Source organism: Rhea americana, unplaced genomic scaffold (assembly GCF_003343005.1).
Source record: "Rhea americana isolate MKP2758 unplaced genomic scaffold, rheAme1 scaffold_206, whole genome shotgun sequence".
Lineage (NCBI taxonomy): Eukaryota > Metazoa > Chordata > Aves > Rheiformes > Rheidae > Rhea > Rhea americana.
In genome coordinates, this window is record NW_028186217.1 from 227,279 (window position 1) to 250,637 (window position 23,359).

The following is a 23,359-nucleotide window of genomic DNA, read 5'->3' on the forward strand; positions in this document are numbered from 1 at the left end:
GCGTCCCGCGGGCGGGGCCGTCCTGGGGGGCCCGGGAGCGGCCATTTGGAGGTGGAGAACCGGAGTCCCGGCGGCCGCTGCGGAAGGGCGGCGGCGGCCTGGAAATACATTGGATTAGTTCGCCTTATAACAAAAGGGAGGGACGCAAGTTGCAGAATGGGGTTGTAGTCGGTGGGGTTACAGCTTTGGCTTAATTTGCCTTAATTTCCCAACAGAGAGAGCTTTTAGTTACTAGTATAACCTGTATGTTGTCAGCAGATACTTGGTAGCTCCTGACTGCGTCCCTCAGGCAGAAGGGTTTCCTCAGCTCTGCCAAACCCCCTTTTACCGCGTGCGTGTATGTACGCACGCCAGCGTGTGAGGGTGTGTGAACAGCTGAACTTAATGCTGGATGAAGGCAGTTACAGGAGTAGTTAAAAATTTTTATTTACATGGCAGTCTGTGACACAGCATTGCTGCTGCCCTTTTGCTATTGCTAATGTCGCTGTGGAAGTGCGAGAGCTGTTAGAAGTTTGATTTTAGTAAGGGCTCCAGACCTAGAAAGGAAAAATTACTTCAGACTTGTTATCAACTGTTACTGCTCGTGTATGCTAGACCTGCGAATATGAGTTAGTTTAAGCTGATCTTATTCTAAATAATGTGTACAGTTTCCTACTCAATTATACTAACTGTGATAAACAAGTTCTGTACTTCTAAAAGAAATGTATCAACAACTAAGTCTTTTGCAAGGAATAATTCATTGGAAAATATTTCAGCAAGTTCAACCTCAGAATAATTTCCAAAAACTTCCTGATGCTACTTCCTGATCATTTTTTTTTCTTTGTCACTGATAACTTAAAACCCTATATGGTTAAATAACTTTAAAAAAAGACTTTTTGGAGATATAAGTACAAAGATTAAGATTGCTCAATACATGTGGTTTTAATGCTGACAGCCTTTATATTAGAATAGAAGATTATTTTCTTGCATGCATGCCCCTTGATACACCTCTTGGTGTAGTTGAGGTGTTGCTCTTGAGTTTGTACTGTGCTGTACTGTATTTCTGCTGGTGCAGAGTGGAGTTGGGGATGCAATCTCATAACACTGAATTAAGGTAAAGACTGAAGATGTTTTTCACCRTTTACTTTTGTAGGATATCTCCACTTGCTTCTTTTTAGATAACTTTATAAGTCCTTTGGTATTAGACTTATCTTTTTTCCTCTATAATACTCAGCAGAATAGAGCCTCATCCTGATTGTATCCTCCATGCACTGCAGTACACAAATTTTAAATAATGCAGAAGATTAAAACTGTAGTGCTATTCGGCAGTACAAAGAAAGCTCTGTGCTCAAAACTAAATAAAACTTTTCTTAACTGTCAAATGATGTTACCTGTTATATTCATTGTAGTCTTTGCAGTGAGAAAACAGAAAGCAGCAAGGGGAAGGATTAGAATAGCTGTCCGTCCAAGTTCCAGTGAAGCAGTCGTGGCTCTGACCCCGTTGCCTAGACTGGCATGCCCTCTAGGTTCCAGTAAGGCTCTAGTATCCCTGTCTTGAGCCCATACTTTCCAAGTACTCCAAAGCATGCCATTTTTGCTCTTTCTTTCCACTGAATTGTCCCCGCAGTTAGTCACCAGCCAGAGAGTCTAGATTTCTCCAGGACGAAAGAGTACAAATGGCCCGTGGTGGTGCAGCTAATTGCTTTATTTCACAAAAGGGAGAGAGATGATTGAAAGGAAGATGCCTTGACATTTACCTTATTACCATTTACAGCTGCTTTCACATACACAGACTGTGCCTTAACTTAGCTCTCATTTTTTAGTTCCTGCTTGCTTTCTGTAACCATTAGTTCAAAATAATTGTTAATCCTTGGAAGCAAACACCAAATGGAATTTTCTGTAACTTGTATTTCACCCCTAGGATACCTGCTCCCAGTTGAAGATTTAGCAGTTTATTTCATATATGGAACTTTACTGGAGTCAGGTTCATGGGAATGGTGAGACAAGCTTTGCTGATTCCAGTGTTTTCACAAAAAAGTTTAATGATTTGGAAACGGATACCTGGCGTTTCCATTAAAGAGAGGATGGTTTGAAGGCAAATGAGAGACACTTTAGAACTGCTTCACCCTAGGTCATTAGAAAATACTTACTACGTTATTTTTTTGTTCAGGTAACATAAGAAAATTTTTGGTATATGCTTGGTATTAATACTTTAATGCCCTAATTAAGGCTTTGACTTGGGATGCCAATCCTATACAGAGGATTTCAATCTACCATATGCTTTATAAGTAAGTTGTTAGCTTGGTGACCATCTTTTGTAGCACCCATTTACTCCCTGGTGCCTAGCATAGATACAAATGATAACAAATCTGAGCAGCAAATACCTCTGCATATATGAAATAGAGGGAATAAATTATTTTGCCACTGTCTTAAAACTACGTAGCTACTACATAACCTTTAGATGTTGTATTGCAAAAATTGCAAGTTGAAATCAGTAAAAGCTTAGATATGTTCATTCTAACCAAGTAATAAATCCCTCATCTCATTGCCGTGGACATTCTCTGATTTAAGTTGGAAGTAAAACAACGCTTAAATGAGAAATCTGCCTCTACAAATGGGTTTGTTGTTTTTTCTGGAAAACTTGTTGAGGTACTATGAGTCATTTATGAAATAGAGGAAATAAGTTTAAATATTGTAACTCTTTTTTTTCCAGATATTTTTGTTGAGAGTAGATAAAATGGCAACATTAATTCACACATTAGCGGATCATACCGATGATGTCAACTACTGTGCGTTTTCTTCATCTTGCTTGGCTACTTGTTCCTTGGACAAAACAATACGCCTTTATTCTTTGAATGACTTTACTGAGCTTCCCTACTCACCTTTAAAAGGTCACACGTATGCTGTCCACTGCTGCTGCTTCTCGCCATCAGGGCACATTTTAGCTTCGTGTTCGACAGATGGCACAACCATGATTTGGGACACTCGTGATGGTCGGAGGCTGGCAGTGCTAGAGCAGCCCAGTGGCAGTCCTGTTAGAGTCTGCCGATTTTCTCCTGAATCCACGTATCTAGTGTCAGGTGCAGCAGATGGGAGTGTAGTTCTCTGGAATACACAGTCATTGAAACTGTACAGGTGAGTACCATATATTTTTTCTGACTGAAATATAATTTATTATTATAAATTATTAAAAAAGCTAGTCTTTAAGTAGTGTATTGTACTGTGTACAAGACTTGAACACTTAAACTAGTAAGTTAGGTTGCACACAAAAGAGATGTGGATTTAGAAGACTAAAAGACTATAAACAGGAGAGGTAGAAGTGCCTGATTTCAAAGAAGTGGGTTTTTTTGTGTGTTTTTTTTTTTTAGGTAAAACAGTGCAAACTCAAGATTTGATTTTTATGCTATCGATCATCCAAAACCCGATTTGTTTTTAGTTCATGGGAGCATTTTCGTTCATTTAACATGAAATCTGGATGCATTCTGTATTGCATGCACCTGGTTTCTAAACAGTGGATCAAGAGACTGATATGTAATATGCAGTTGGTCATTGAAGCCTGATAGTGCTGTGTAGTTTATATTGCATTATACATAGTGGTTTTCTAATTAATAATTTAATGGCAAGAATTTTTGGAATCCACGAAAATTACAGAAAGTCGATGGTAGTCTAGCAATCCAAAAAATTTGGAAAGCATTGGCATGAACCATACCGTTTCAGGATAAGTCTTAAATGGTGACAGAAACAATGGGGTATAGGAGCTGAATTAGTTAGCATGATAATCAGCATTTCACCTCAGTTTTTAAAACATAGCATCTGTCTGAAATAAAGCTAATTGTTTTTTGATGATATTGTGTGGTTAAAGGAAATAAATGAAGAAATTTTGAGAGAATTTATGAAGTACTCCATTCTTCTGGTCCTCAGGATGAATGAGCAGCTATTTTTGAAAGCCAGGCTTGTTTGTTTTCTGTTAATTCTTTGTCAAGCATGTTACTGCTTTTGTGGCCTCTCTACCTCTGCCTTCCCCAGCAGTGATTTGGATATGAACTGAAATTTTTTTTTCAGAATGATTTATTGTAATTATCTGAAATTTTGAATCTGGAAACTTGTCCATGAGCAGAATTCTGATGGACTTCTGCCACTTCTTGTTGTCTGTAGTGCAAACAGAGACACTGAAAGGGTTTTGCTTGGTGGGAATAAGAAACTATTGATTACCCTCTGCTTCTTAGTTTTATCTTTTAGAAAAATCAGAAATGTCATTCATTTTGTTCAGGTGACTGCTGAAATCTAAGAGTTCATCTGCTTTGAGGTATTAATGGAGAAGAGTAATTGCAGTTTATATTCAGAATACTAGTTACTGGAGGGAAAGAAACAATAATGTTAAAAAGTAATTTCCTTATAACTGTTTGCTTTAAATATATTTAATGAGGCCTATATCCTTAATTTCCTCCTAGCTGAATGTTGATACATGTAAGGATTATGTAGAAATCATTCTGTTGTTTTTTTAAGCTGAAATTATTCCATTTTGCTGTTTACATTGTAAAGAAAGGGTTTAAGTCTTCGTATCCCTCCCTTCTCACTTCACTTTTACTGTTCTTAAAGTCCCGATGTGCTGATAGTAGTAAGTTTAACTTTAACTGTATGTATTTTGGTGTGTGTGTGTATATATATATTTTTAGCTGGTGAATTCTCAGGATGACTACTGGCACTTTTATGTGCAGATACAAAAATGCACATGTCATGTTTTCTTAAAGCTGAGATCAGTATTATTTAGAAATTATAGATGTACTTGAAGATGATGTCAAAAGTTTGTAGTTACTCACCTGATATCAGTCTATGCATTTCTGTTCCTTTTACAAGCTGACTGTTGACACTTAGAAGGAGAACACCTTCACAACACTGTTGAGTCACTTGATGAAATAGGTGTATGATAATTACAACAAATGTAGCTAGTTACTGCCTATCAGTTCAGCTGTTGTAATTGATTGTCTGTCTAGACTGCGAAATAACAATGCTCTTTAAACCATCTTTATGGTGTACAGTTAATTATACTAAAGGCAACTTGAAAGCGAGTTGTTTTATGTATATTTGATAATGCATTCTCCATTTCTCATTCAATAGTTGGGATATTGATATCTGACCTGAAAGTCTTAAGAGGATACTCCAGATGTTTGTAATACTTCATATTTTACTGTTAAATTTTCAGAGAAGAAGCTACATATTTTTCTGCATGAAAGGAGAATTTTAAAAGCTGCACGGAGGAAAAAGAATTGTGTATGTAAAAACGGGAAGCAGTGTAGTATATTTGCTAGTATCTTTAATGATCGAATTAGGAGAACCAATGCCTTTATGAAGGTCTTACATCTGGTTAAAGTGAATCTCAGGAAAGTTTATTGACTTGTCTTCTATGGCATTAAGTACTTAATGTTTAACACCCCTAGCAGTAATTAAAATTGCTGTCAGCAGAAAGAGAGGTAGGAGTAGGACACTTCCAACTAATAGTAGGTTATGTACCAGATAGTAGTGAGGTGCTAAACTAACCCCAAGACACCTACATATCTCCTAAGAATTTTCGTGTTAAATTTTGTTAATAGCTAAAACTTAAGCACAAAAATCTGAATCTGAAATCAGTTTTACAAAGTCCTTTGGCCAGCTTACTTAAAATATAGAAGCAATTTTTTTTCAAATTACTTTTTCTTATATACTAGTGGTCTAAAATTAACCCTGTGTATAAGCCACCAAGTATTATTGTACTCAGCTACAGCATAGCATATATAAAGTGTTTTGTTTTGGCTTTAAACAGAACACAGAAATCATGGGAGACACTTTTTTTCACTGCTTGTACATGTAAATTTGTGTTATGATAGCTGTATATTCAGTGATGACCTTTTAAATTACCTCAGCATAGAACTTAAAACAGACTTTTGAGCCCTTTATATGATATGTACATGCAGAGTGGCTTTAGTTTGAAACTTATTTTATCACTCAGTTAAAATGATTGCCTAGGGGTGACATCTCACATTTTTCCACCTGTGGTGAAAGAGCAAGTCCTCGTTCCCATAGTGCTTCGTTTTGTAGCTCTTTGCATTGTTGATGTTGGTTCCTCTCCCCTCTGTTACCAAGTTCCAAAGTTAATGTCAGCCTTTTGGTCTATTGTATCAGATTATGGTATAGWTATCACTTCTTCAGAACAGTACTTCTAAATTCAAATCTCTTATGCTCTTGCTTTTCAGATCTGGGAATGTTAAAGATGGTTCTTTGGTGGCCTGTGCTTTTTCTCCTAATGGAAATTTCTTTGTCACTGGATCATCATGTGGTGATTTAACTATTTGGGATGATAAAATGAGATGCCTCTGTAATGAAAAAACACATGATCTTGGCGTTACCTGCTGCGATATTTCTTCACAGCCAATTTCTGGTTAGTTACTTGTCTCTTCTGGAGAGAACTATGGAAGAGGAGTTATTTTATTTTTCTGTGGTTTGTTTTTATTCATGTGCTTTTTATCATCAGTGCTCAAAATGAACAAATGACGATGGGCTGATGATGTTTCAGAATATTCTGAATACTTTCAATTAAAAGCTGTGCTGAGTTTGATGACAAGAAATGTACTAGGTTAACAAACAAGGTGATTAGCATGCTTATGATAGCTTTTACTAGCCAATTATACAATCTGGCTTTTGGAAGATGTTTGGGCAGCATCTGTAAGTGAAGCCTATCTCCTGGGAGTGAGGAAGGGTGCTAGAAGTTGCAGTGCCTGAGTACCATTCACACTTTACTCTTTTGTAGTTTGCGTCCCAAAGAGCAGGACTGGATTAAAGCAATTTAGAGAACTTTAAACGTAATAGGCTGAATGCTTCAGCTGGGGTATATGAATAGGTTGACTGTTTCTCCTGCACCTGACTTGCTTTGTTGAAGGAGTTTTGGGGATCAGTGAGCCCAGAATGTCATGTGTCCCACTAAAATATGAAATTATTCAGTTTTCAGGCCTCGGTGTGTCAGTTGCATTTGATTTGTGTCATCATACTCTTCTCCACAGTTGTGATAGGCAGGAACTTTTAGAATGAAATCTGATAGTGTAGTATATAATTGGGTATTGAGACTGAAAAAAATAAGGCATGCATATTATAGGCATTCCTCAGGGCTGCACTGTGTATTATGTTCAATTTTCATTTCATATTTTTAAGGGTTTCTGTGGAACTAAAATAATAAGAATTTGGATTTCTTTGTATGTAAAAATGTATATACTGAAAATTTCATTTTGAAATTCTAGGTATCTCAGGGGAAGATTTTTCATATGTGTATGGAGCTTTAAAATTATATTGTATAATTGTATGGGAATATTGAAGGGTTGTGTATCTAAGCATATAGCTTTTAAAATGAGAAGAAACTTTGTCTAAGCAATAAGAACTTCTATAAGAAACTTACCAATAATTGTAATCCGGAAAAGTGTCAAAGTTGAACAACCAAATGTATCTGAAATGATGAAAGATTAGTTAGGTTTAGTATATATTTTTGTCTGGAAAAAATATTTAATAATGGTTAGAAAAATCAAATAAGTAGCCATCTGCTTTTGACGGAGGTTAGAAAATGGGGTGGTCTAATTTTCAGATTTAGCAAATAGTAATATAACTTAACTTTGTAGCTGCACTTCTGTGTTTTCCAGATCTGTTTATAGAGATAAGACAGTTTCTGTAATGGCATATAAACTTCTGTTTTCAGAGTGCACATGAGCTGCTCTTTGAAAGGTACCAAAGAATTATAATTGAGCAGCCATTGTGTGTTTAAGTGCTAAATACAGTGTTAAGTATGGCTGACAGTACCACCTTATCTAAAAGAACAGAAGCAGGAGAAAATTTAGAAAATAGGATGTGAGTATGTACTTCAGTACATGGAGTTAGTGACTGATAATACTAAACTGGTCGAGTGTGTCCGCTGAAAGGTGCAGGGACAGCACTGAACTATTCTGTTATGATAGAAGGGAGATTAAGATCTCTATAGACCTTTCTTGGGGCATACACTACCTAAAACCTCCATCATCAACTGATAATTACATCTGAGGGCAAAGGCAAATGTTGACGATGAAACAGATCAGAGCTGAATTCCCACTACTTCCTTGTGAGATTATTCTTTGGGTTTGATGAACACTTCTATTTACCAATGCTTCTGCCTCCTGCAGCTCTACAGAAGATAAGTATAGGCAAGAAAGCATTTCCAACATTGTATGGGGTTTTTACCTGGTTTATGATTGGGGTTTTTGTGCATTAGATTATTTGTAACAGAATTCTCCTTTTTTCTTTAAATTGGATTCAGATTGGTTGAATAAGAATCTTGTCAGATCTAGAGTAGCTGCAAAAATATACTGTGTTTCCCATCTGACTGCGAACCCTTAGTGGTGACCTCCTCCTGAATAAGTAAACTTCAGTGAAATTAACTGGTGTGTCCTGGTTAAAAAAAAAAAAAAAAAAAGCAGATCTCACTAAAAGTGTCTACTGAATTTCAGTGGAAGATAGAGTAGTCTATAATCATTAACAATTTAGTACCATTTAAAATAGTGGTCCATCTCAGTCACTTCTCTTGATGCAAGAAAAACTGTATCATATGTTACGTGATACACAATATCTGGTTTCAGAATGCTTATGGATAAACTGACTGGCACTACCCTTAAAAGATTTTTCTTAAACTATTATGTTTCATCTTTAATAACTAATGCAGTATTTCTCAGATGTTTGCTGGACTGCAGTCATGAAAGAACACTTAGTTTATAAAAATGGAAAGTTAAAACATTTAAAATGTTAAATCATTTATAAAATACTGTAAAATTTTGTATAAGTATATGTGGTTTTAAACTTTGGGAAAGACTGAACTGTAAAATAAATTTGTAAAACTGTATGATTTAGGCTTCAAGACTATATTCTTGCACTCAGGAGATAAAGGAACCATTCACGATCAAGGAAACTTAAAATAGCAGCACTGTAGTGTAGTTCTGGCCTTTATTGACCTGTTCGGGAAACAATATAATAAGGACATCTGTTTCTTAATTGCAAAAGCTTTTGTAACTTGTGCAATTATTTTTAATCAACACTTACTCAAGTAGCACCGAGATTAAGGAGACCTATCAAATTCCAGTGTAGGAATACTATTTAGTTTACTGTTACATTATTCTTTTCAGTGTTCTGAATCATCTTAATATTTTTGAATTTTGTCAGATGGTGACCATGGGTCCGGGTACTTCCAGATGGCTTCTTGTGGTCAAGATAATCAGATCAAACTCTGGCTTATTTTGTTTGCAGATTTCTTAGGTGTGTAATAATGTTTTTTTTTTTTTTCCTTATCTAAATGTCTTAACTTTTTAAGTGAAAATTTGCATTTAAGGTCATTTTTATGCCACTAACATGGATTCACAGCTAAACTAACCACAAGCTGAATGTTTTCTTTTCAGTGATTTGCTGGAGAGCAGCTAGGGCATGCCACACTGTGAGATTGGGCCCTGTAACTTTTATTTAGTGATCTTTTTATATAATTGCAAAAGTGAAAATTTCTAAAAGAAATACACCCAACAAAAAACAAACACAAACAAAATGCCCAAACTTAATATTATGATAAACATATTTTTTCCCAATTAGCACTTTGTCTTTTGGAAAGAACATTTTTACTATACCCCTCAGGCAGGTTGATAGGTTGAAACCTCTTTGCCCCTATTGACGACAGAAGTTTCCTTTCATGCTTGTGTACATCTCAGCCCTTCAACAAGAGCTGGTCACCTTTAAGAATGAAAATAGTTCATTCTTATACTGATTAGTCTCTCAAGTGTTGGTTCCTGCTAGAACTGCAATGTTGATATGTAACTGCTGTGTAGAGACTAGGTAGGTGACCAAAAACATCTTCAATATGAATTTTTTGTCATCTCTCTTACATAAAAGCGTGTAGAAGTGAATGTTGTATACCCAGATGCACATTTATTTATCTAAAATACTGTTAGACCAATACTAGGATTGCAAAGTAAGGAAGTCAGAGAGGTGAAAGTTAACTTGTCTCTGCAATCCTATATCCTCTTTTTCATAGGCAACAAATCACAGAACCAGATCTTTGGGACAGCTTTATACTTTTTAAAGGAAGTTATCTTGTACCTTATCAAATATTTCTRTTTGTAATAATTTACTTTTTGTATTTTTAGATGTTGAATTAAAATATAAATGTACATTGAGTGGACATTCTGCCCCAGTTCTGGCTTGTGCATTTTCTTATGATGGACAGATGTTAGTTTCAGGGTAAGCAGTATCTTGTTTACTTGTTTAAATTTCATTGAACTCTGTCATTTGTTATATTCAGCAGTTTTTCAGGTCATGTCCAGGAGTTTTCCATGGCCTGTTAATTAGCGAAACCTAAGCTCTTGGCCTTAAGAATGGCAAGAGACTAAGAACTAACTGGATTTGTTCCAGACCTCAGAAGAGAGGGCTCAAAGGAGAGGGCAAGGGATCTAGTTGCTGTCGGCAGGTACCTGTTAGGAGGATGTAGAGAAGGTGGAGCCTGACACTTTTCAGAGATGTCCAGGGATAGGACAGGAGGCAGCAGGCATAAGTTAGAACATGGGAAATTCTGTTAAATGTAAAGAAAAAAAGTTGTTCTACTGTGAGATTGGTCGGCTATTGGAACAGGTTGCCCAGAGAGGTTATGAGATTCCCTTAGAGATACTTGGAGAGGGATGTATAATAAAGAGCAGTTTAAAAATAGTTCCTTTATAGTAATATATGTGTATGTGCATACCTGTCTGTCTATATACATGTGTTCTGCACATATACATACAGATTTAAAGAATGATGCTTGTCATGTGTATTTTTGTTTCACCTTCAGAGTATGGTATTGAACTACTCAAATACATTCACAGCATTAAAAAAAAAAAAAGTTTCTGTATTGGTATGCAGCAACCACCCATATRTATTATAAATGTGGAAAACTTTTAAAATAGGGCCAGATCTAAGTCTGAATGTTCAGTGCTTGCATTCCATGCAAGTATTTTTAGATTTGAATAGTTTCAGATGTATTATCTGAGGCATTGTAAAAATCAGTTTTAAGGAGATAAGCGTTCTTAAAATCAGTAAGTTTATGTTTTTCTTACACTATTATATTACTAAAAAGTTGGTGCTTACTCATTATTACTAAGATTTGGTTATATATCTGTGAGGACTACTTTTATCAACAAAGGACAAAAATCTTCATTTATAATGAATACTGGATAATGAGATTTGTGTGCTATACTATCAATTAACTATCTGGGGCAAACAGATAAACAGATTTTGATTTTAATTCTATTGTGAAAAATGCTGATTATGTTGAAATCCTGAACTAATGCATAATGTAGAACTCTGGTTTTGTTCCATGTAGATAATCTTTCACTGAAACTTTCACATAACTCAGGAATTAGAAATTCCAGATAGGGCTACGAAGATGACCAGAGGGCTGGAGCATCTGCCCTACGAGGAACGGCTGCGAGAGCAGGGCCTCTTCAGCCTGGGGAAGAGAAGCCTGAGGGGGGATCTGATCAGTGTGTACAAGTACCTGAAGGGAGGGTGTCAAGGGGACGGGGACAAACTCTTTTCAGTTGYCCCRTGTGACAGGACAAGAGGCAATGGGCAGAARYTGAAGCACAGGAAGTTCYGCCTGAACGTGAGGGGGAATTTCTTCCCTGTGAGAGTGACAGAGCACTGGACCAGGTTGCCAGTGGTTGTGGAGTCTCCTTCTCTGGAGATCTTCAAGGCCCGTCTGGATGCAACCCTGTCTAACATGCCCTGGGTGACCCTGCTTGAGCAGGGAGGTTGGACTAGATGATCTCCAGCAGTCCCTTCCAACCTTACTGATTCTCTGATTCTATGATAGATGTTTGCAATTTGAAAAAACAAGAGGAATTTTTTTTAGTATTATTATTATTTTTTAAGTATTATGTAACTAATACTTGAATTCTGCTTCCATCTCATAAAAGGAAGACAAGTACCACGGAATGTTTTAGGTCATAGTGATGTATATGAGAGTCTTGCATTTAAATAAGAACTCAACATTGCACAAAAAGAGTTAAATTCACGTGATTGCTGAAATGATTTTGCATTGAAAATAGACTGCTTAATAACGAATCAATGCTGTACATTAAGGTAGTTTGCTGACTTTTGTCTTTTTCAATAAGATATAAAAGCAGTCTGTGTTTGACTGGATGTTTTAGGTAAAGTACAGGTTAATTAGGTCTGCATGTGGATCATACAAAATGTGTTTTTGTAATAAAGTTTCCACTTTTAATAATGATACTGTCATGGGTTTAAGTGAAATTACCAATTTAGAATACATACCCTGTGCTCTGAAATTATGATGTTGATATAGCCTAGCTTTGTTCTACATATAGTAATGATTTCTTAAGGGAAAATCAGTGCTGTTCAAAGAGAGAGAGTGAAGTTGGGGTTAAGAAAACATAACTATTAAAAGAAAAAAATTTTGAGGGAGATACAGTTGTGTTTTTTTGAATATCAATAATTATGCTTTTTTCTGCATTGTATGAGAAATGTACTTAGTCACTTCTAAACTGTCAAAGTAGCAGTTTAAAATAACAGATCAAATGTTTCTTCTCTACACTTTGTCTTTTTTACTAATTCTAAACTTTTTTACTAAAATTCAAATTTCTAAGATGAAATGGAAAAACTGATCTGTTGCGGAGAAAAAGAACAGAATATAATAGATTAGCCAGCAAATAAATTTACAACGGTACAAACCCCAGAAGTCAGTAGCTTGCTTTGACTTTGTGCTTCATATTCTTTCTAAGAGAATCTTTTTCAGCTTTTGAAAATTATTATTAATAGTTGTGATCCAGCGTTATTTGACATGTGGATTATAGTTTTAGATTACATTGTCATAGGCGAAATTATCTGTTCCATACAGTCTTTCAGGAAACACTGTTATCATGGTCAAAAACTATGAAATTTGTGTATCATGAGATATTTTATGTATTGCATTGCATCACTTCCTCTAGCTTACTTTGTAATTGAAAAGGTTTCAAAAGTAAATAGAAATGCTGAAAGTAAATAATAGATAGCCAGATTCTGTGCATAGTGGAGCTGATATTACAGATACTTCTTTCAAAGACCGAAAGTAGACATGGTACAGACAATGGGAAGTGGTAGGGTTGGGGCCAGTTGGCATGAGCTCTGTACAAATCCTCTACATCAGAAATTCTCCTGGAAGTGTGGAGTTTTTGGAAATAGCTATTAGCTTTTACTTCATGCTGTATGCCCATCTAATCAGTATCCTATATCTAGGCTGGATATGGGTGGAGGGGATTTAGTTATCTACGTTTTTCATAAACCAATGCTAAAAGCTCTGTTTGTTCATATTTTGCTTGCGGAAGAATTTTTTTTAATTAAAATTTATTTAATTTCCTTATTCCTTTCTGTACATCTTTTTTTAAAGGTCCGTGGACAAATGTGTCATAATATATGAAACTGTAAGTATATTATAATGCAAGAATATTCATTGGATTGTTGTCTTTAAATATCACCACTGCTTCTGCAATGTTTCATCAGGATAAAGAAATATCAAAGAATAGGTGCTAGGTACTATATAAACCTAAAATATTTACTATGCCTTTTTCGTGGGGGAATAGGAGGAAGCAGTTGAGACGTGGGCATTTGGGGAAGATTTGTCTTGAGAATTGATAAGTCTATCTCTTTCTTCATTCTCATTTCTTTGAAGATTTGTTATTTGATTTCTCTACAGCCCTCCTGTAATAGTATTATTCAATGACTCCTGTATTTATACATTATCTTCTTATTGAAGAAGAAGGATTTTTGTTAATCTTGAATTTCATCATAACATTTAAAGCAAGAAAAACTGCAGCTTTTGATGTAAGAAAGTCAGGAATGGTGATTATAGAAATTCTTTAGTAAATTATATATGAAGTACATAAAATAGAAGCATAATGAAGAATTCAATTTGTCCAGTAGAAAAACTTTGTATCAAGTGTGATGTCCTTTCTTTATAACTTACGGTTTAAGGCATTTTGTGTAATACTGCTCCTATATCCTTTGTGGCTTGGCTGTACGTAGTATTGACCTTAGTACTTTGTGGTATTAAAAATATTAATTTTGCTGAAAATTAAGGGTGAACAAGTCTTCAGGCTTCACCAGCTTGATCTACACACACTGTTGTATTGATCTGTTTTTTTTTTTTAATTAGAATTGCAGTTTTTCACCAAAATAATTAAATATTTACTGTCCCAAGTTTGACCCAGTGGTATTAGTAGTTTGATACTTAGGCTGGTATGTAATTACATGTAATTATATAATCCTCTGGATTTACAGAATCCCTCCAAAAGTGAATGATTCTTAAATACACGCACACACACACACACGCACACGCACACACACGTATATATATAGTCTTAAACCATATGGGAATAACGTTCCTTGATGATTTTACACTGTTACGGGTGAGGACAGGTAGGGACCATAAACTTGCTTGAGAGGGAGAGAAGTTTCAGCCTAAAGTAGGACGCTTTCATGATGGACAGTTTAGAAAAACTGGAGTGCTGACTGAACAATTAGTGTATCAGTACAACTTTGAAGTAACTTTGGTGGTCTTTAAGTCTGTCTGGACCTGTTGGAGAAATAGTATCTTTCATAAGAAAGAAATCTTGTGGATCATAGGTTAAAACTATGCAGAAATGATGGAGATTGCTTTTGTACAGCATCTAGTTGCCAAATAGGTGAACCACAGAGTGTAGTCTTTGATCTATTATTGCCCTGTTTCTTAAGGATTGTAGGCTGAAGTCTATCTGAATTTCAGTTACTACCTCCCTTTTTAATCCTAGATTTGTAGAAGAAATGTTTCTATCTGCATAAGCAATTACCAAACAGGGAATTTTGGAAAAATACAAGAGTTTTAGAAACATCAACTGAATTTATTATGGTGAAAGTTCTACGCTGGTTTATTGTTGAAGAATAGCCGAGTTTCAGTGAATTTAGTAGAGAACTTCAAGCAGGAAGTTTGAGTTGTGTTTTTGACTATTGCTAACCACCTTTGGTAGTGTAACTTCTCTGAAGGTGACTTCTGTCCTCTTCCAAAAAGAAGTATTACTCTTTATCTTTGTAAGGAATTATACAAATGAATGAACTTATATGAGAAATATTAATATACTATATAGATTGAATATACAGTATATATACACTATATACATGTACTATATATAGTCATTTTATAGTGTGTGTGTGTGTATAGTGCGTGTGTGTGTATGAATTTTTTTGAATTTAAAAATACAAATACTTCTTTCGCAGAGTACTGGCAATATCCTTCATACTTTGTCTCAACACACTAGGTATGAATTCAATACAATTCTTTTGATCTACTATTAATAAAATAAATCTTTTTCATCTTTAATTTCACACGTTTGTTTTTATTTCTAGGTATGTTACAACTTGTGCTTTTGCACCATGTATTTTCTTACTTGCCACAGGTTCAATGGATAAAACTGTGAATATATGGCAATTTGATCATAAACAGCCCTGCTCAGGTTAGTATATGAAGTATTTGTTACCTCCTCTTTGTACTTTAGGCACAGTATTATTAAATATTTTCTGAAGATGCAAAACTCTCTCTCTCTTTTTTTTTTTTTCCTTACATGCATTTAATCTGTATGGCCACTGTACTGTGGCACAGTATTTGTCTTATGTATGCCTGAGTTGATCTTGCTCGTGTTCTAGATAGATATTTTCTTTTTATTCTTTAAAGAAAAAATATATTAGAAATATTTTAATTTTAGTGATATGCTACATCTTCCTTTCTGATATTCTCTTTCTCTTACTGGTGGGCAGCATTTAAGAGATGAATGTTACTCCCAGAACACTAAAGACTTTATGTACAATTACCATTGGCAATGGATTAAAAAAGATATATGTTAATTGCAAGCATTTCAACAAGAAACGCTGTTTGCTGTTTAGATGAAATAGGATAATTAGTATTACATTATACATCGGCACATAAAGTATCTGAAACAAGGATACATAGATCTTTGTTCAGTGTAAGAGTATGTCTGGAGTTCAGACTGCTTTTCTAAAGAAGTATGAGACTGTTTCAGTCTTTGCTGACACTTTTCACTCTTTTAGTTTAATTCAGATAAAATAGCAGCATCACCAAGGAGACATCACCTAGACATCGAGGAGATTAAATTCTCCTGAACTTTGAAATTAGGTGAAGGACAAATTGAAATTATTGTCCCCACTGAATGAAGGTCTAATAAGGACCTCTTTTATTAGACCTTGGGGAGTGTTTAGTGGTGAGAGAACTTGGAAAACAGGGTTTGTTACTGACATTGTTCTTAGAGATGTTTCTATTTCAGTGTTACTTGAGTTTTTTTTTTTTTTTTACTGTCTTTTATAATTTTTTTCAAAGGAAATATCATAGAAAATGAATCCAAGAGAGCTGTTGAGAATTGGTCAGAGGAGGACGTTTTGGCCTGGCTTCATGCACAGGGCTTAACAGACCTTGTTGGGATTTTCAAAATGAATAACATTGATGGCAAAGAACTCCTGAATCTTACGAAGGAAAGTCTGACGAATGAATTAAAAATTGGTAAGAGTATAGAAATCCAAACAATTTTTAACTTTTAGAGTACACATGAAATCTTGGGATGAAAGCAAACTAGGAGACCCATATATGGATATTTTTCCCTTTAATTATTTTTAATTAATTATCGTGCCTGATCAAAAGACTGATGATGTCACATTGTCTAAAATAGGCTTTTTGGAGGCCTATTAAAATAGGCTAGAGACATGAAATAGGTTTCTGTTAACAGTCATTTGTTAAGTGGTCTCTCTCCTTTGTTTTTCCCCCCTCTATTTAAGCTATGGGAAAGTAATGTCAACTTTTATATACATATAATGATTCTGACTTTGGTAAATATGGTACTATATAGTTTTTCCCGTCAGTCTGTTAAAATAGTACGTTTATAATATGTGCTCAGTTAACTTGAATTTAACAGTGGATTGATTTATTTGACTAGAAATGTCAAAAGAGTTATTCCCTATCTGCCATGGCTCAGACAATTGAGTTAAAAGAATAGGAAAATACTATCTGCCTAAACCTGTATGTTTTGAATATTGTTCAACTTTTGGTTTAGGAACCTATCATGTCCCAATGCTTGAATGATCATATTCTTTCTCTCCTTGATAACCTGTTTTCTTTGATCTAAAAATATGACTTTTACTGGTTTCATACAATCTTGCAAAATAATTCTGAGTTTTTTCTTTTTTAAGCAGTCTTTGTAAAGGAGGGTTTTTTTAGACCATTTTACTTCATGATTGAAAGTATTGGTGCTTTTTCTTCTATTATTTATGTTAGCTTCTTATTTCTTGTCCTGTTAGTCTTTACTTCAGCTCTGATTTGCATTTAAAATGCAAAAATCATTTAAAAAAAAATCATAAAAAAGATTTCCTCATATCCCCAAAGGCATTTAATCCATGAGAAAGCAATCTGCAGGTTGTTTATATAACATTTCACTAGCTGCTTTGATAGTTTTTGACAGCTTTTTGAAAGAATGCTTTGTTACTATGCCAAAGGAACTAAGCTCTATTTCCAAGCTAGTTGTCTTACAGTGTATATAACACCATACTGAATTCCATACGATTTTGGACAAGATAGTGACCATCCCCCAAACAGTGATTATCATAAACAGTCTGGTTGAAAAGCATTTTGTACTGTAATACCACAACTTGTAAAGGGAAACGTTCTGAATACGTTCTCTTCTGTAGCACATTAAGAGCGCTTCTTTTCATGTGGCTCTGTCCTGATTTAGGTTAGGCAAGTAAAGAAAACAGATCGTCTTAAAGACGGATCAACCTTTAATCGCGTACTGCAGGGTGACTCTTTAACATTATTTAAACAAGGATGAATTCGTCTAAAGAATTACAAAATCTTCAACCAGGCTGACTTTGTCTTTCCTTTTCCACGTTGTGCTATAGAAGATGTGGCTTTTTTTTTTGTTGTTTTCCTTCCTCTTTTGGTTTGGAGGTTTTGCTTCAGGTACTTGCATATGGTTTTAAAAGTTCTTTGCTGTTTCACACCTTTGTCAAGAAACCATGGATCTAAGAATGAGTTTGGAAACAACCTTCTGGAGCAGAATTTGAAGCACTTAGAATACACCATACCCTACCTGTACACTGAGATAGGAATGAGCTTGGAAGGAATTGCTCAGTATAGATCAAACAGAAAATTTTACATGCTTTGCTCATACCAACAGAATCCTGTTTGAAGTGTTCTTTTAAATATAGTTTTCAAAGCATGATATGTCATGAGTCATTCTTTGATCTCTGAATAGAGATTTAATCAGGAAATTGTTTATGAAGTGCAAACTGGATGGCATAATCTTTAGTCTGTCTGCATGATAGTAAATTAGGAAGAAATGTCTGTGTAATGAAGACTGTGGAAGGTGCCCTCAGAATCTAGTTATACTTACAGAATTATTTGGTTCTTTTGAAAGACATTTTTACCTTTCTTTCTTTTGGTTATAGTCTTGAATTTTCTTGATCTCAAACTAATCTACTGCAATATTGCCATACTGTCCCTAAAAATAATCATGAATTTTTATTCTATTTCAGTTGTTATGTTGTCTGTCACATCAGCTGTACTAAAGAAGTGTTCATTAATTTTTCTCTTTAGCATCCATTTTTCTTATTCTGTGGCATCTGTTCTCTTGGCAGATTAAAATGACTGCATATGAGTGTGACAGTTTGATCCTTTAGCACACATTGAGGCATCTGATTAGTTGCACACTAAAGCTGGAAGCCCTGGTGTGTTAAAGGCATGTTGGCAGATCATAGTAGTTTTGCATGACAGTCTGCAGAGCAAGTACAGCAGTTGTTTGGAAGACTGTTGCAGTAGACTGTTGTAGTTACCCTTCATTCTAGCAATGAAGAAGGAAAATAGTCCAGAGTAGGAACTAGTATTTACCAGTACTATATTGGAAAATAAATTGTGATGCATTGCACCAGCAGGTTTTTGGCATAAAAGGATTTTTAAAAGGAGGAATGTTTTATGCTGTTGGAAGTTGAGGATTGCTGATATCTGCTCTTCATTTCTAAGCTTGACAGGTTAAAATTGTAGCGTGGCGGTTTATAAAACTACAGAATGACTTTTCTCATTATTGCATTCCTTTTTTCCTCTTGTAATTATGTGTCTTTTTTTTGGATTCGTAGCTATTGTATGTTCTTTGTAAATAGGTAATAATACTTAAATGAGTTTTGAGATGTTTAGACAAACTTGTGGTCCTTCATGGGAGAATGTATATTAATCAGTATTTGTGATGCATTGTGTGATCACTAAAACGACTCTCTACAACAATATGCATCCCTGCAACAATATGCATCCTGGAGATCCCTGGGAACTCCACTAGCCACAGGCCTCCAACTAGACTCTGTACTGCTGATCAGCCCTCTGAGGTCTGCCTTTCAGCCAGTTCTTAATCCATCTCACTGTCCTCTCATCTAATTCACTCTTGTTGAGCTTGCCTGGGAGGAGGTGATGGGAGACAGTGTTAGAAGCCTTGCTGAAGTCAAGGTACACAACGTCCACTGCTTTTTCCTCATCTACCCAGCTAGTGATGCCATCATAGAAGGCTGTTAGATTGGTTAAGCATGATTTCCCCTTGGTGAATCCATGCTGACTACTCCTGATGACCTCCTTTTCCTCCATGTGCTTGGAGATGACATCCAGAATGAGCTGTTCTATCACCTTTCCAGGGATGGAGGTAAGGCTGACCAGCCTGTAGTTGCCTGGGTCCTCCTTCTTGCACTTTCATCATTTTTGAAGACTAGAGTGACATTAGCCTTCTTCCAGTCCTCAGGCACCTCTCCAGTTCTCCACGACCTTTCAAAGATGATGGAGAGCGGCCTGGCAACAACAGCTGCCAGCTCCTTCAGTACTCGTGGGTGCATTCCACCAGGGCCCATCCATTTGTGGACGTCAAGTTTGCTTAGAAGATCTCTAACCCGGTTCTCCTTGCCCAAAGAAAAGTCTTCCTTTCACCAGACTTTCTCCCTTGCCTCCAGGCTCTGGGATTCTTGAGGGCTGCCCTTATCAGTAAAGACTGAAGCAAAGAAGGCATTCAGTAACTCTGCCCTCTCTGTATCCTTCATCACCAGGGCCCCCACCCCATTCAGTAGCGGGCCCACATTTTCCGCAGTCTTTCTTTTGTTACTGATGTATTTGAAGAAGCCCTTATTGTTGTGCTTGACATCCCTTGCCAGATTTAGTTCCAGATAGGCCTTAGCCTTCCTTGTCACATYCCTGCATACTCTAACCACATTTTTATAATATTCCTAAGCGGCCTGTCCCATCTTCCACCTTCTGTGTACTTTCCTTTTCTGTTTGAGTTTTGCCAGGAGGTTCTTGTTCATCCCTGCAGGTCTCCTGCCCCTTTTGCTGGACTTCTTTCTCTTCAGGATGCACCGCTCTTGAGCTTGGAGGAAATGATGCTTGAATACTAGCCAGCTCTCCTGGACCTCTCCTTCCTTCTAGGGCCTTAACCCATAGGMTTTCTCCAAGTAGGTTCCTGAAGAGGCCAAGGTCTGCTCTCCTGAAGTCCAGGGTTGCAGTCCTGCTTATTGCCTTGCTTCCTCCTTGCAGGATCCTGAACTCCACCATCTCATGGTCACTGCCCCCAACCTTCACATGTCTAACCAGTTCTTCTTTGTTGGTTAGGACAAGGTTCAGCAGGACACCCCTCCTTGCTGGCTCCTCCACTACCTGTGTCAAGTTATCATTGATGCACTGCAGGAGCCTCCTGGAGACTGTTTATGCCTAGCTGTGTAGTCCCTCCAGCAGATATCAGGGTGGTTGAAGTTCCCCATGACCAGGGCCTGTGATCATGAGGCTACTTCCAGCTGTCTGTAGAAGGCTGCATTGATTTCATCTTTCTGATCAGGTGGCCTGTAGCAGACACCCACAACAGTGTCCCACATGTTAGCCTGCCCTTTGATCTTCACCCATAAGCTCTTGATTGCCTCCTCCTCCACCCCTAGGCAGAGCTCGATGCATTCCAGCTGCTCTCTCACATAAAGAGCAACTCCACCACCTCGCCTTCCTGGCTTGTCTTTCCAAAAAAAAACGTGTAGCCATCCATGGCAGCATTCTTGTCATGTCTCTGACTGCAATGAGATCACGGCCCTGCGACGGCACACAGATCTCCAGTTCCTCCTGTTTGTTCCCCATGCTGCATGCATTGGTGGACAGGTATTTCAGAGAGGTAGTCATACATGCAGGTTTCCCAGGAAGGGTGTAGGGGGGGGGTCCCCCATAGCCATGTCCCACATGCATATCCCCAGCTGCATGCACCCATTGGAGGCCCCCCGACCTGAGTTGTGTTTTATTGACTGCCTTCTCTCTATAACTCTCCCCTTCCCGCATCCTGCCTAGTTTAAAGCCCTTTTTACCTGGCTGGCCAACCTGTTGGCAAAGACACATGTGCCCCGCTTAGCGAGGTGGATCCCATCTCTCCCCACCAGTTACTTTGCATGTTCTCATGCCACTATTATATTTGATTTTGTTTCTAGTGAATGAAAAGGAAAAAAATGTAAACTGAATCTGCACAAGGTGTGAGAATAAATATAATACCACCTTGGTGTTTAGAATCAAGCACCAAACTATTATCATAAACTCTTTTTGGCAAAGGTATTCATCATAAAATACATTCACAAAACTCAATGAGAACTTTTAAAAGTTTTGGGTTCTGGTTTTAGACTTCCCATACTTCAGTCTGAATATGTATGTGGGTCTAAAGCCTTACTGTGAATGCAAATTTACACATAGAGTTGAGTGACTCATTAAGACTTACTTGACACTCTAGAGCTGACAAGGCAGAACTAAGTGAGCATTTTCTGCATTCAGTGAAACAGTAGCTGTGTTACAGGTGGTGAAGTGGGAACACCTTCACAGGCTGTAATGAAGGAGCTCTCTGAGATCTTGAACAAAAGGTAGAAGTCCATGTGTATCATGAAGGTTTCAGTATGCCTTACCAGCCTTTTTTTTTTTTTTTTTTTTTTTTTTTTTTTTTTTTTGAATGAACAGTTGAGAGTTAATACTGGGTAAATGGAATATTATAATTTGATTGGTATTGTGTGAATATGAGTGCACCTCTGTAAATATGTGGCTTACTTCTCTGAGGAATGCAATGTCAGTACATTGTTTCATTACTTCTCTTTTAATGTAGAATGTTTACACAAGGATTGCCTGAGCAATCAAGTGCAACAAGTTTAAGAACTCGTCTTTCATGAAATAGGCACATAAACAATGAAGTGTAATTTGCAGGCAGCAGTTACAAATACACCTTATAGTTGTTCTGATGCGTTGCTTGAAGATGGCCTTACTCCTTTCTATTACTATTTTTCACTACTGCACAAAGTTACTGTAAGCCAGCAGGAGCATGCTGCCGTTAAAAGGCATTTGTAGTGGTGGCCATGTGGGTGTCAGTGGACTTCTCTATTAGGTGGGTGTGGAGAGAGGGCGTTGTATTGCCTGCAACACAGTCAGGAAGTGCCAGTTAATGCAAGAACAGCTTCTTTGGACATTTCACTGTCTTTCACTTAATGCATCAATAACTTTTTTCAGAGTCTCTAGGTCTGCGCAGTAAAGTCCTCCGTAAAATTGAAGAACTAAGGATGAAAATGGAATCTGTTTCTGTTGCTATCCCTGATGAATTCTTATGTCCTATAACCAGGGAGCTTATGAAGGATCCTGTTATTGCAGCAGGTATGTCTTTGAACAACTTTTTAAATAAAACAAATGGTTTAAGGGTAAAGATGGCTGTAGGAAACCAATAATGGACATATCTTATGAACCTTAAAAAGCTGAAAGTTCTAAACAGAAAACAGGTTTGTTTCTCTTATTGTAAACGTTTAAAACTTGCCAAATCGTTCTCTCTGATAATGAGAAATACTATATCATGTAATATACTATATCATATATATCATATCTCAGCTGATGAAGCTTTTTTTTTTTTTAAATGTGTCTGTCTTTTTGTGCCTCTGCACACAGATAATTACAAGCCTAATTACAGAATTGTCTTGGCACATGTACACAAGAAATGTGCACATGGGGAAAAAAAAACAAAACAAAACAGGCCTATTACTAGCTTACAGCATGTATATGGCACTTCAAAGTTTGTACTGAATGAGATGAGTGATTTAAATTCAGCAGGGAATGAACTGAGAGACCTGAAAGATGCAAGGAGCTGTTACGTAGTTAAAATATTTTATTGAAAAACTGATGTTGTGTAGTTCTAATCTGTAGGACATACGAGCATCAAAAGACCAAAGTTTGGGGTGTGTGGGTGTTTTTTTTTTTTTTTTTTTTTTTTTT

General features: G+C 36.6%; 1 protein-coding gene across 1 annotated transcript in view; it reads left to right on the forward strand.

The window, feature by feature from the left end:
• The first annotated feature begins 2,248 nt into the window (after nucleotides 1–2,248).
• The window catches only part of WDSUB1 (WD repeat, sterile alpha motif and U-box domain containing 1), a 24,429-nt gene continuing 3,318 nt past the window's right edge, over nucleotides 2,249–23,359 (forward strand). The window contains exons 1-10 of the mRNA XM_085304315.1: nucleotides 2,249–2,267; nucleotides 2,693–3,114; nucleotides 6,210–6,394; nucleotides 9,184–9,276; nucleotides 10,152–10,245; nucleotides 13,424–13,457; nucleotides 15,286–15,326; nucleotides 15,415–15,521; nucleotides 16,400–16,579; nucleotides 22,610–22,750. Of these exons, the coding sequence (XP_085160441.1) occupies nucleotides 2,717–3,114; nucleotides 6,210–6,394; nucleotides 9,184–9,276; nucleotides 10,152–10,245; nucleotides 13,424–13,457; nucleotides 15,286–15,326; nucleotides 15,415–15,521; nucleotides 16,400–16,579; nucleotides 22,610–22,750 (1,273 nt within the window). The 5' untranslated portion in view covers nucleotides 2,249–2,267; nucleotides 2,693–2,716. The remainder of the gene's footprint in view (nucleotides 2,268–2,692; nucleotides 3,115–6,209; nucleotides 6,395–9,183; nucleotides 9,277–10,151; nucleotides 10,246–13,423; nucleotides 13,458–15,285; nucleotides 15,327–15,414; nucleotides 15,522–16,399; nucleotides 16,580–22,609; nucleotides 22,751–23,359) is intronic.